The 14,455-nt window shown below is 31.6% G+C and overlaps 3 protein-coding genes across 3 annotated transcripts; all 3 read left to right on the top strand.

Annotated features, from left to right (window-relative positions):
- Positions 1-491: 491 nt before the first annotated feature.
- LOC134247632 (uncharacterized) lies at positions 492-5,030 on the top strand. The gene is made up of 9 exons (XM_062729968.1): positions 492-587; positions 1,054-1,206; positions 2,560-2,639; positions 2,795-2,866; positions 3,010-3,352; positions 3,781-3,891; positions 4,075-4,148; positions 4,469-4,540; positions 4,803-5,030. The coding sequence occupies exons 1-9, from the start codon at positions 572-574 to the stop codon at positions 5,028-5,030; spliced, it is 1,149 nt and encodes a 382-aa protein (XP_062585952.1). The 5' UTR covers positions 492-571.
- Positions 5,031-5,221: 191 nt separating this feature from the next.
- Positions 5,222-5,919, top strand: LOC134247648 (uncharacterized). The gene is made up of 3 exons (XM_062729991.1): positions 5,222-5,350; positions 5,443-5,536; positions 5,681-5,919. The coding sequence occupies exons 1-3, from the start codon at positions 5,252-5,254 to the stop codon at positions 5,911-5,913; spliced, it is 426 nt and encodes a 141-aa protein (XP_062585975.1). The 5' UTR covers positions 5,222-5,251; the 3' UTR covers positions 5,914-5,919.
- A 2,513-nt stretch (positions 5,920-8,432) lies between these two features.
- Positions 8,433-14,015, top strand: LOC134247638 (uncharacterized). Its single transcript, XM_062729981.1, has 12 exons — positions 8,433-8,507; positions 8,714-8,860; positions 9,440-9,519; positions 9,817-9,888; positions 10,135-10,417; positions 10,792-10,917; positions 11,092-11,165; positions 11,280-11,351; positions 11,524-11,683; positions 12,598-12,707; positions 13,446-13,539; positions 13,784-14,015. The coding sequence occupies exons 1-12, from the start codon at positions 8,477-8,479 to the stop codon at positions 13,987-13,989; spliced, it is 1,455 nt and encodes a 484-aa protein (XP_062585965.1). The 5' UTR covers positions 8,433-8,476; the 3' UTR covers positions 13,990-14,015.
- Positions 14,016-14,455: the final 440 nt, after the last annotated feature.

Raw genomic sequence — 14,455 nt, 5'->3', positions numbered from 1 at the left:
TATGCATAATTAACATTTGAAAGAGGGTAAGTAATGAACACCAATCTGTGATTGTTTTAGGATGCGCTATCAGCATAACTAACATCTGTATACACTGTATTTAAAACTTAAATCCAGTGCTCTATTCGTATATTAGGTATTTTAGCACAAATTTTAGGCTTTTTGTTTGAAATTTATATGATCATTTTTTTATTGTGCTGTATACTAAACTAAAGCTCAGTATGTTTACATAACTCGTAGTATTAGCTTTGTTCGATTCCAATACCTCTTCCCTAAGTATCAGCATACGAAAAATTTAATATTTTGTAAAAATTACTTTCATATAAACCTAGATTTGTTTTCAAACTATATTCCAGACTGAACGAGGATTAGGCGTGTTGGTCACTCAATTTATCAGACATCAACACTAAATGATCATCAAGTATTCCCAGAATAGACCAAGAATAGTGAATTATCTAAATCCCTCTCAACTTCGAATTAAGTGCATTGCACTAAGACTTTAAGACAATCTTCGTTATCATTTATTTAAGCCCTTCATACCTGCCTGGATAGGTCATCTCAACAATACGCTATGAAACATAATCTAGGTAATCCAAACTGTTTAAAATCTTCTTTAATTTTCAATAGGATTCTTAAACATGAACAGCATTATTTTTGTTCGATTTACTCCTTAACATTATCTTGTGTTTATTGAATATAGCTATATTTTACCTCCTAATGCGATAATGGTTTAGGATTTACGAACCGGAAGTGCTTCTCATTAAATTTAGTAAATAAAGAAATTAAGTGTTTGAATTGTTTCTGTGAAACTAACCTTGTTAAATTCTGTATTCTTAACGTTCTTATTAGTATACCTTATACCTAGAAAAAAAATCATAATTCTCATAGATAGCTTTTAAATTTACTAGTTGCAAGCATTCTTAGCTGATTTAACTAAATACCAACAACAATAATGGAAAACACTTCAATGAAACACTAAAAATGTTTTGTTTTTTTTTTAAATAAAATTTACGAGTATACTGAATTTTTTGCTTTTATTGTTAAAACTTAAAGGTATATTTGTGAGTATCCTGAGCGTAGCTTGGTGCCTGGACTCTCATTGTGACGACATGGATAGTGACTTATGTAAAACCTTCAATCTTCATGTCAATGTATGTTCAAATCCGTGCCTGTCCAAAATCTGTCCCAGGACCTGCGACAAGTGTCGTAAGAATTCGTTAGAACTTATATAGAATGACATTTTCTTACAATATTTACAGTAACTTGAAATACAAGACGCAGTGAATGAAATCTAAACTGAACACTAGGAAATTGTAAATGTGCTTGGAATCTGAAACTTTAGATTAACTAATCAAATCAATTTCCAACTGAGAGGCACCCATTAAAAGGTGAATTCAAATGATTGTTAAATCCTTGATATAAATTATTATTACAAAGTATATTTTATTCTATGTGATTAACAAATTCCTTTTTGTCTGATTGGTTGAACTGAAATATATGGAGATAACGCAATTATCCAAGCCCATAAATCCATTTGAAAAATTAAAATCAGGAGCATAGCAAACATGGAACTCTTAAACATCAGAAGCGGGATCAGGTACCATGGAGGATTGAACATCCCCTGCCATTTAGTCAATTCCGCCGCGTGCACCTTGTCATAATCGGGAAAAAACGTGAAAATCCGATTCAGTCTATAAATAATGACCTAACAAAAAGTAAGAAAATCTTCCATCATCATTTTTACTTAATGACAGATTATTTCTCCATAAAGTTCATTTGTAGATGAAGTTGATGAAACAAGAATATCAGCAGTCTCGTTTAAAGTCATCACTTCGTAAGTTCTATGGTAAATACAATGACTTTGTCAGCAAATACAATGTATCAATGAGTTAAATGCTGACTGACTGATTTTTTTATACTAATTGTTAGTCCATTATCTATACACTGAATTGACGACGGATTTTCCCGTTATTTCCTGATCATGACAAGGAGCACACGGCGGGTGTGACCGGTCAGCAGGGCATGCTCACTCCTCCACGGCACCTGACCCCACCTCTGATGTTTCGGAGGTCCGTGTTTGCTCTGCTCCTATTTTGTATTGTTTTATGAACTTTGAGATTGAATACTGTTCGTTATCTCCATATCCTTCTTGTAGACATGGTTTATATATCACCATAAAATATGCGAGATTATGAAATTCAAACGGTTCAATTTGCTAGACACCTTTTGGGTGAACTGTATTTTTATTTTCTTTCTATATTGGAATAAGTCATATAGAGAATTCCCAATTGCTACAAAAATTATGAGATGTACATGACATAGTAATGAGACTGTCCGTCTGTAATTGTTCTAAAATGTGAAATTAATGCTTTCGTAAGTTGTTATTAGGGAAATTGATTTGCATCTGTTGCAGAACCAAATACAAAACAGGCATATGTGAGTGATGTATTTTTACTGCAAAAGCTGTAACAATAACTTTCCTTCTGTCAACCAAAGAAAGCATTGTATTATTTCTAATGTACACACATATTCATTAACCTGCTTTGTGAATATTTATAGCTAGAAAATGCTACAGTTGTAATGATGCTAACTCGCTGGATAATTGTAACACAACACGTATATGTCCGGATCGTACATATGTGAGTTGATAAATAATGAATATTATAAATAGTTTCTTAATGCTTTTTAAATCATATTTTGCTCTTAATCTGTGGAAAAGAATGTTTTGTGTTCTTTTCATGTAGTATTCTTCCTTCCACATTAAAGTGAATGGTATTTTGTGTCTTTCTCTTAGAAATGTTTAGTGCATGAGGGCATAGCCTCTGACTTCTCAATTACCTACCAACTTGGATGTGCCACAAATCTAGTAGGTAACTTATTTTTGAATTTCAGATTTAACTATTTCCGAGTATTGATTTTCATCAGGTAAAGTATATACAATTCTATTATAGCATGAATTTGAAACAGTATTTATAGAATATGTGTTTTGTTGTTTGTAACTCATTTTAGGTTTGCAGTAGTTTATTTGGGAATGGGCGAGTACTAGGCAGAAGAAAGAAAAGAAGTATTAATGGAGAATGTTGTAATTCTGACCTTTGCAACAAACATGATCCAAGTAAAAAGAGGCAAATAGTCATCAGTCTGGAAACTACCACAACAGAGATTATTACGAACCGAACTGACGTTATAACGAATTCAACGATTGGTTCCATGAACCATACATCAACACCAATCACTAATGAGTTAACATTTAATGCAACACAAGACAATATAAAAAGCAGTTTTATGACGTCAACGAACACAAAAGGTACAACGACTTTAGTTCCTGTAACAACAACCTCAAAGAAACCAGGTAGGTATTTCTTTATTTTTATTCCAGATGTATCCTATTAGTAGAAAAATATATTCAATGCTAGCTAGTAGAAATTTTAGCAATTTTATGGTGCATACCGGTATATAGAAACATAGCAAAAGCGGTTAATGTGGGAGAATTGTTAGGGATAATTGATTTTAGCGATCTCAATATCCTTGCTTAATATGCCAAAATTCATTCCTCGCTAAAATTTCTGCTTATACGATAATAAATCTGTAAGCAAAGAAAGTATTATTAGAAAAATAATGTTTTAATTAAAAAGAAAACTATAAAAGCTAAATTTGAGATTGTATTTTTTTTATATTTACAGTGTTAGTAGGCATCACTGTTTAAAAACTGATAAAACACAAGTTACCTTCAAAATTTATCAAAAAACAATCAGACACATCAATAAAAATTATTTTAAGGTTGTGCTGATATCGACACGGCTTCCTGTCAAAAACTTGCTTCTCTCAAGAGGGACATGTGTAGTGATGATTGTTTTGTGCAAGTCTGTCCACGCACCTGTGGGAAATGCCGTAAGAATTAATATAAAAGCAGATCATAATTGTGATTTGTTTCTTATAAATGCTATCATATGCCATTAAATAAAATTATTTATCTTAAAATGGACTTTAGGGTTATGACCTTTATTGTACCCATTGATGAAAAAAGTAAAGAAAATTATTATGATTAATATAGAAAAGTAATTGATCTTATAGCTGAATGTTATTCCTGCATTTTCCTGGACACTCCAGAAAACTGTACAGATAGATCAGTCTGTTCACTGGGTGAGGTAAGCCCTTTATAATCAATTAGTAAATGATTTGATAGTTAACAGATAAAATTTCTATTTTTCGTTAGACATCTTATTAAAGCAGATTTGTACATTGTCCTTATACCAAGGATAATTTGTTAAGGTTTCTGCATTTAGTTTTTTAATGTATTTTTTTTGCATATTTTTTCCTGAAAAGTGATTGCATCATTTATATTGAAAAAAAAAAGAAGAAGATAATCTATTTTATTTCTTAATTTTAACAGTTTATACAGATTTCAAAACATGACGCTAAAACTACTTTTTGTCTTGTTATAAAAAAAACTTTATACTGTTTTTAGAAATGCTATGTAGTGGAAGAGTACTTAGACAATGGGGAGCATGGCTACCGTGCAGGATGTCTTCATGAAGATGTAAGACATACACAAATCACTAAACTTTGATGAAACTTTAGGACAGAAATAATAATGTAAACTTTCCATTAGAAGCAGGAGGGATATATGTTTTCGTGTACTGTTTTTCCCCCAATATCATTATTATTGAAAATATTTTTTCAATGTTTTTCCTTTCTGGTTTAGACTTTATATTATAAGCAAATTGACAAGAAATGCCTTTCACAAATTCCATTTTTCCGCCTTTTATAGAATAAAAATAGAAAAACTTTACATAACATAGGTGTGTACAAGGTTCCACATAAATGCTGGCAATGTGTTTGGACGAAGAAGCGACCACTTAGGTTTGATTTTAGATGGAGATTGCTGTAATGGGGACCTCTGCAATCACCACCCCATTATTCACACTACATCCACCACAACTACTACGCATGCTCCTACACATGCTCCTACGCATACAATTACGCATGCACCTACGCAGTCTCAATCCACCACGACCCCACCAGGTTAATTGATTTTGTGCAGTTTATAGTTTGAAACACAGAGTTGAGACAAATCAAGGCATTAGAAGATTTTTTTAAGTATAAGTTAATAAAGGTCGCAATATGCTTTATATAATTAATTTACGAATGCTTTCTTTTTTCAAAATACGTAATTTGAATTCTAAATATGACTCTGGCGGTTATGAAAAATATTCAGCATTTTTAATATTTTTTTCATTGAGACGGATGCATGTATGTAGCAGGACAGCACTGTCCTACTGGTTTTAGTCTTGTGGATGGAAAATGTCTTTTTATTGGTACAGAATTGTCAACATACGAAAGTGCAAAGGTAATGTAATGACGAGAATAATTCATTCACATTATGTATAGCAGAGAGCTGAGCGAAACCGATTATATTTTCAATTTAATGTTTGATTTTAGATATCATGCAAGTATCATTGCTCAAATCTCATAGAAAATATATCAGACCGTGACATAGACAGCATCCGGATCCTTATCGATAGTGTATTTTGGGGTAAGTTTAGTACTTATTTATTGTCATTATTCTACATTGCCCTAGTGGCATTAAACTACCATTTAAATTAATTTTAATGGTAGATAGCTATCATTCCTCGAATATTTTTGTCACTGTTAAAAAAATATTCTACTAATTTTACAGGTCTACCAAATGATAGGAAAGTTATTGTACTGGGAGCTCACACCGATTCCCATAATCAACTGGTTTGGGACACATCACGTCAAAGAGTGCCAGGTGTTCATCATGACCTACACGGTAACGACTGTCTTGTTCTAGAGGGACACGGGGGACACAGGGGACCCCATGACCATTTGCTTAAGCCTTCTTCATGTGATGATATTCATTATTATATCTGTGAAGCAAAATTTAAATAAAATATTTTTGTGGTTTTATTTAATTTCTTGCTTATTTCAGTTATATTTTAATCTGTATTGTCACCTTTAATTACTCATTTTGAAACTGGCATATAAAGCATCTGCAATAACTAGGCCAACATATCACAACCTGTATCAATATTTATTTTAGTTTATTTTTAATATTAATGAGTAGTAATACATGTAATACTTAAATATAATAAAAGATCATTTCGATTTGTTGAAAACAACAAATAGCGATATATAGGAAATCTTTGAATAAGAGGCCACAAATCGCAGACCCTCAGAAACTCCAGAAATGGAATCAGATACCCAGAAGGAATAAGCATACCGTGTTGACGAGTCACACCTATTTATTGATTAAGTAGAAGGAACATTCCGTAATTAAAAGTACAAAAGCATGGAGTTAATCATTGACATGAAACACGTCAGCCAAAATAAAACCTATTAAATGGTAATGTTCCTTAAACAGCATTATAATCTCCATAGAATTTTAAAATGCTGAATTGAATTGAAGTTACATCAATTGTTACAATTGTAAAAAAATTGATCGTTCTAAAAGCATGATGGGAATATTTTCATAAAAGTCATTAAAAGTCAGAATAACATCCAAATAAAAAAAACAGACATGGCATATTATGTGTTTCATCTTATTTCAAATTCACTGTGATATACCAAGTCGACATCAATATGAATGGGAATAATTAATGTTTATTGAATAAACTTCGTCCATTAAAATTTGAATACCGAGATGGGGAAACTGCAAGTCTTTAGGTCATATTGTGTAGTTTTTTTAATAAAGCCTGCTTCATTACTAGCCGGGTAATAGAGGAGCACAATAAGTTATTGACAGTTCGTTGGAAGACTCTCCCAAAAGTATTTCGGAGGACATCCTCACAATGTCAAGAAAAACTTGACATGGTGAGGATGGTTGGAGGATTGTCTCCGAAGATTACATAAATGGTGTCAATAAGGAACCCCAGCATCCTTTTAATATATACATTAGAGTAGAGTCAGAGTTATTTTTACCAAAACCAAATTGTTGTTGAACATTCACAAGACTGGAAAATTTCCGAGTTCTTGTTTTATTCAAGAAGATACCTATTAACAGTTGTGATTTAAAGGTGAATCTCTAAAGGAAATTAGGTTTAAATCTCAATTAGCAAATGGTAAAAACGTCACGTAATGTATATTTTGAGATAGGTTTATACCTGTTTTTTTTTTTGTTTTTTTTTTTGGAATTTTAATTTTAATGGTGGTCACCACATTCACTTACCTAGATATTTTATCGGTAAAGTATATATCTACAGCTTAGTCCTTTTGAAAGAATCAAAAGCTATGGTGTTGTTATATTTTCTTCAGGCACGAGGATTGTTTGAAGCATACCATAACTTTATAATTAATCGTCTGGGTAAATATTATTTTAAAAATTAAGTTTTAAAATTTTATTAAATATCAAACTTCTTCATAATTTAAAATTACGAAAATTGGATCACGGAGCAGGTCAGATTTAGTTATTTACAAATAATGCACTTAGCAATGACAGGAGTTATCTCAATGAAAAAAAAAAGCCACAGGACAAAACAATTTCAAGCTATTTGAATTATAGTACCTCAATAATTGTTACATTTCTAGGGTTTCATGTGTATTTCCTATCTCCACTTTTCATTTCATTATCCTTTTCATAAACTAGCAGGCAATGACTATGGTCATATTACTAAATATACTGAGGAACAATATATTGTACTCTTTATCGCACTATGATAGGGAAAGATTAACCATTCTAACACATACTCAGTAACTGAACTTCATTTATAAACTTCTTGTACGTCAACTATATGCAACGTCTTACTGAACGTTTCAATATTTACCAATTTCAATCAAGAGGAGTCACTGTGCTATAACAATCTATGTTTAATGAAACAATAATAGAAACTTTGTGAAGACACATTCCTAGAAAAAATAATGTGGGATCTGGTAAAACGGTGGAGTGAGCATCCCCTGAGCATCCCCCGTCACACCCTTTGTGTGATCATCGTCAAAATTAGGAAAATATAAAAACAAAAGATGATTCAGCGAAAAAATATTGCCCTGACAATTCGTATGAAAGAGTCAGTATTCAATAGAAATTTAGATTGTTTTTGTTACCCGGGTCTTTGTTTTGACTAAAATATTTGCAAAAACGAAGTTGGGTTTTGTTTATTGAATCAACTTGGAGACATGAACTCTAATCTACATTACATTATTGAAAATGTGAACCTTATTTCGTTCGATCTAGCTGTTATTAAGTACGGACTTCTGGCTTTTCATTATCAATGCCGTTATCTTATATAATATCTGTTTAAATAAATCAACTTTTTCTAAGGTGATATGAACTTTAAAACAATGTTTTATATTCAAAAAGAACAGGAATTTTTTTATCAATGCTATAGTTAGATGATTAAAGACATGTTTAAGGTTTAAATGTTTAAACGTTTGGTAAGAAAATATGCCGTATCTAATTCACACCTATATGTTTCCTTGGTTATCATTCTAGATAAGCAATCGGACAGTTACTATTAACATGACCATGAGGACTTTTATTGAACTCTTAGGTTTGATAATTACTTTATTGTTACTTCTAGTTTGCTATTTTTATAATCATGTATGATTCCAATCTCTAATATTTATCTGAAATTTGACATATTTATAAACTGTCTACAAGTTTTCAATAAAGAAGGAACTCATTCGCTTTATTGTGCTTCAAAATTCTTCTATAAATCGACCAGAATTTATCAAAGTAATACTTAGCTCTTTTTAGGTGTAGTGATTCAGTTTGCTGCAATATCATCCCAGCAGCTGTGTGACAATATTGATGATCAAGTTTGTCAGGGTTTTGCTGCCAATGTAAACATCTGCAATGATCCATGCTTATCAAAGCTCTGTCCAAGAACATGCAATCTGTGTCGTAAGTTTTCCTTTTTGTTATTGTTGAAAGTCTCGTTACCACAATGTATAAACTAAAAGATAGTATGCCTTTTATTATGCTGAAGCAAAATAAAGTTACATCTTGTGCATGCGTTTTAAGATAGCAAAATTGACAATTATTGAAAGACGAATATCAAGAAAAAGTGAATATATAGGTATGAAGCCAAATGTTTACGTGTCAAATAGCACACTGTGTATTTGTTTGGAGCAATTTCAAGGAAAGGGCAATTTATCGCAAAAAATGGATAAATTCCTCTCTATTCACATATCATATTCATAAAATACATGTGACAGCCTAAATTTGAAAATGTTTTCTAGATAACTTACATGGACATGTATATGAGAATCTATCTTTTATTGCTTAACAACTCTTATTTATGAAATCATCGAATTAGTAAAAAACAAATCATTTAATGAGGACAAAATGATAGAATTTCTTGACATTATTTTAATGTTATTCAGCCCTCAAATGTTACCATTGTCTTGCCATTATTTTAATGCTATTCAGCCCTCAAATGTTACCATTGTCTTGACATTTTTTAATTTTAATGCTATTCAGCCCTCAAATGTTTTCATTGTGATGGAGTGTCCTCGCCCACAATGTGCAACACAACAATGATTTGTACAGACAAATCTTATGTAAGCAATTTTATACATAAAAGAAATATAATAGAAAATACTAGAATTAATTGATCTTAAGTAAAAAAAAAATTAAGCTTCTTTCTTTACTTAATTCTTCTTTATTGAATAACTTTAAGCCATGCGGCTCATCAGTATATAAACAAAAATACATATAATGTACTTAAGGATGTTGCTTTTGTTTCCAAAATCCTTTCCTTGACTTGGACTTGGACTTTTGAGCTTGAATACTGTTCGTTATCTTCATATATTTCAAGTGATACATGTACTAATTAGGAAAGTATGTTGTTCTTGTAGTCCTGCATCGTAACTGAGTCTTTAGGAGATGATTTTTCCATCAATTACAGACAAGGCTGCGCCAGCTCAGATGTAAAGTTTTCAGTTTACAGAGATTGATGAATACGTGTTGTGTGATAAAACGCAGTCAATATTTTGAAATACATAAGTATTGTTGTATATAAATGTAAGCAAATACTATTCTGAAAGCATTTACAGTCAAGATAAGCAAAATAGAATAATGACTATATATACACTTTTATTTGAAATTCCCCTTTTTATCGTAGAACTTTAAGACAATTCCACCTCTTATCAATCGTAACTTTTGATTAAATCTAGGTCTGTACACGATTGTTTGGATCTGGAACACCGACACTCATTGGACGTAGGTCAAACCTTGAGGGAGAATGTTGTGATAACGACCTTTGTAACAGGAATCGTCCCGTAGGTAAAAGGCAGGTGGACTTCTTCGATACGACAACCACAATGCGTCCAAGAACGACAACTCCTACTTTTGGAACAACCACGCCACCTATGATGACAACAATGCGTCCACGTACGACAACTCCTACATTTGCAACACAAACAACAACTCCCCCGATGATGACGACATCACAACAACGTAATCTTAAATATATATAGTTAAATAAAATACGTTAAATATTCTTCTTCCAGTAATAGAATGAAAATGGACGCCCTTCATCCATTAATTTCAGTACTTGAACATGTTTTCCTCCTGAAGGATTTAGAAGGCTTAAAATTCAGAAGATAAACTTCTTTTCAAAAAGAAAGCACAAAAATATCAAAAAGATATACGCAAGTCGAAAACCTCATTTAATAATTATACTCCCACACAGCACAACGCTCTCATACTCGAGTTCATTTTTACAGAGATATTCAGTGACCTAGAATAATATGGTTGTATATTTTAAGAAGTATTCCTAAGTATGATATTGTTTTATGCAATCTTTAATTCTTATATGACATTTTTCATAGCTAACCTCTCATCCAAGTGTGATGATATTGATCATGCATCTTGCCAGCGTCTCGCCATGATCAAACGAGACATGTGTACCGATGACTGTATGGTTCAAGCCTGTCCTAGAACCTGTGGAAAATGCGGTGAGGTTACGTGTACTGTCGCAAGACATTCCACCAATATATGATATTGATAATAAAGGTCATGGCTCAACTGTCCATTAAAATAATTGGCATTAGAAGAAAAAAAATATCATTTCATTGATATTTTTTGAAATCTGTGATAAAATATATTTGGTGTACCTTCTCTTTCCACAGCTGAATGTTACTCATGTCAGCATGTCTCAAATCCTGCTAACTGCACAAACCATGCTGTCTGTGAACCAGGGGAGGTAATTCTTTCCTAAAAAAATAATTGCGAAAAAGTCATGGTGAATATATTAGTAATGTTACTTATAAGTTATGAAACTGTTTTATAGTACATGTGTACAATTTATCTTGAACAGAAATGCTACGTCCTGAAAACATTGAGCTTTAGTGGTGAGCAAGGATATAAAATGGGATGCATGCTTGACAGTGTATGTAATTCCTATTTAACTAGTGAATAAATATTCCATAATTTTTTTTTTTAAATCTAAATAAAATAAAATCTGCAAAAAAGAAAATATTAATATTTTCGGTGAGATTCATTAAATATAAGACCTTTTCTAACAACATTTTATCTAAAATTCTCGAGTTTTTCTTGTTCAGGTATGCAAGCAGTTTAACACTCAAGCTGGTAATGTGTTTGGTAAAAGAAATGATCCTGTTGAGCTTTCCGTGGATGGTGACTGTTGCACGGGGGATCTTTGTAACCACGTGGCATTAACACATGGATCAACATACACCACCAAAGCACCCCCCACGGGAGGTAACGTTTAACCATTCGTATTTAATCTTCCTTGGCACCTGGTTTCACCTCTGGATTTGGTGGATTCTGTGTTTTATTACTTATTTACAGATTTGTGTTGATTGTGGGATTCTTTTTAAATTGGTCATTCGTTATCTAAACTTTTTTATTATTTTTCACTAAGGGTTTATATCTACATTCTAATTCAGTGAAATACAAAGAATGCTTCTAAATAGATAAAGCCTTACTGCGTTTTTGGTGCAAATTAGGAAGGAAGTTGTTTTTTCAATTCTGTTTTAAAACAGGATTGCTTAAGGATTCTTTTCTATTTGTATTGAGAAATGATGACTTTAAACAAGATATTCTTGTTTCATCAACCTATTTAATTTTCAATAGCTTGTCTTAAAAATCTTTTACTATAGATTTATAAAATATAAAAATTTCTTTTTATTTAAGTATTTATAAATATATATTTTTATTTAGAAATTAAAATGTCTAACTGCCTTTCCTAAGCACGTTTTATAAAAAAAAGTTTTGATATGCATTGATCAACAATATTTTTTTTTAGATTTCATTTTCACATTGTTTTGAAAAGAAATTTTCCGTTTACTCTGAAAAGAATAGAATATTAGTACAAAGTAACAAAGAACATATATTGGTCTTTCAATAAAGAAATCTTACTTCTAAAGATATGTTTGTAACATTCGTAAATAAAATATTGGCATGGCATACTATCTTTATAAAATATCAAACCACCAATAATATTGTACCATTTAAAAAAGTTTTACAACCTTTAGCATATCACAAAATGTTAACCGAAAACAGTATTCATTTGTTGCTAAATGATAATTTTACATCCTTAAAAAATAATCAAAGAAGTTAAAATATTTGAGGAACTGCTTTTTTTTTAAATTTAAATATGTTCTATTTTGTAGTTGGCTGCCGATACACAGCCGCCAATCATCATTGTCCTACAAATTTTCACCTGGTTGATGGGAAATGTATGATGGTTGGACCTGGTCAAGTGTCCTATGCTAAAGCAGAGGTGCGTTATTCCCCCTGTTGGTTTTTATTTCGTTCTGAGAAATAAATTCTCAATTCAATATCTATCGAGATGTTTTAATATTTTTTTTATTTTCAAAACTTATTGTTATACCCTTATAAATATCCTTCTATATATTTCTTACTAATAAAAAGTCCAACAAAAGAAATGTTTATTACGTCGGTCTAACAATTTCACTATTGACCGGTCTTACATAAGAATTGTTAGACCGCAACGTCACCTGTCTGTTACGTCACAATTAATAATCATCGTTCAATATCGGCGACGCGAAAATAGCCGAAGTTAAGAGCTATTAAGAGTTGTTGCTAACAGCAAGGTAAGGTAGAAGGGAAGAGTATGTTTTGTGATAAATAATTTTTGTGATATAATAGACTTATAATTGATTTTGTTCTTTCTCAGCTTGATGTTTATATTTACTGAAGAAGCCATAATTTTCCATATAAAATAATTGATAGTATAGCGTGTATTGATAAAATTGATCAATCTTAAGTGAGCAGTGAAGGGTATAACAAAACAGTTATAGACTAGGATTCGGGCAACATATGATTTGTTGGACCTGAAGATGAAAATGTTGCCCTTGGCCTGCGGCCTCGGGCAACATTTTCACCTTCAGGTCCAACAAATCATATGTTGCCCTCATACCCAGTCAATAACTGTATAGTATTGTTCATTTATCATAGGCAATATCCTCACATTATGGAGTATCGTATTTCTTTATAGGCCTACTGCCATAATCATTGTTCCATGTTAATGGAAAATTTCTCAGGAAAGGAAGCACATGCTGTATCATATTTCCTTCAAACTCAATTACGAGGTATGTACAGCTTAGACGTAAACGCATTCCATACTCTTACAAACAAGAATACATTAAGTTTTTATCTCTTTTCAAAGAAATTAATTTGAAATAAATTCCGTCTCAGAATTTTAAAAAAATCTTTACAGGATATTTATCGTGTTTATAATATGAGAAAATTTATGGTTTGATTATTTAAAAGAATACAATTGACGAATTCTTTTGTCTAATTTTATATTTCTTCCCTAACTTACACCTGTTGTAGGTCGTTCAAATTATGTATACATTGGAGCTCAGGATGCTGATCACGATGGAGATTATACCTGGAACGTTGCCGGGACTGTCGTAGCTCACTCCTCATCCCCTGTGAGTGGACACTACTGCCTGACCTACTCCGCATTAACAAGAGGAGTACATCCGGTCTCGTGCACGTCACTTCATTACTTCCTGTGTCAAGCTCCAATGAAATAAAATGGGAATAAAGTTTTATATATACTTTTTTGATATTTATTTCCTCAAAATAAAGTTTATAACTTGCTGTGATATTTTTTTTTTTGTTTGAAAGGAGACGGTGAGAAAAAAAAGGTGATGCAAATAATGCATGTCGATTAAAATACGATCGTGTGCTCCGTTGCAAAAAGACATTTTTTTTTATTACATATGAAGCAGAAATATTTCAAAAAATATACACAAGACTTTAAGATTCTAGTATATTGACGATGTATTATAAAATAACAATAGTTACGTCCATTTATATGTCGATCCTAAATATCTCAGGGAGCTTAATTGAACTAAGAGTATGATACATCTGTTTCGTATTTGAATATTCTACTAACAAAGACTGAAATCGTAACTAAACAACAAGTATTTTTATATTCTATGATAAAAGTAATGGTTAATTTATTTTATCGTCAAATTTCATTTCCCTACTTCAGTA

The sequence above is a fragment of the Saccostrea cucullata genome, unplaced genomic scaffold, assembly GCF_032062105.1.
Source record: "Saccostrea cucullata isolate Sc308-1 unplaced genomic scaffold, CSIRO_AGI_Scuc_v1 ctg12775, whole genome shotgun sequence".
Taxonomy (NCBI): Eukaryota; Metazoa; Mollusca; class Bivalvia; order Ostreida; family Ostreidae; genus Saccostrea; species Saccostrea cuccullata.
Note: the sequence above shows the minus strand (reverse complement) of the source record. Positions and strands in the feature narration are given on the sequence as shown.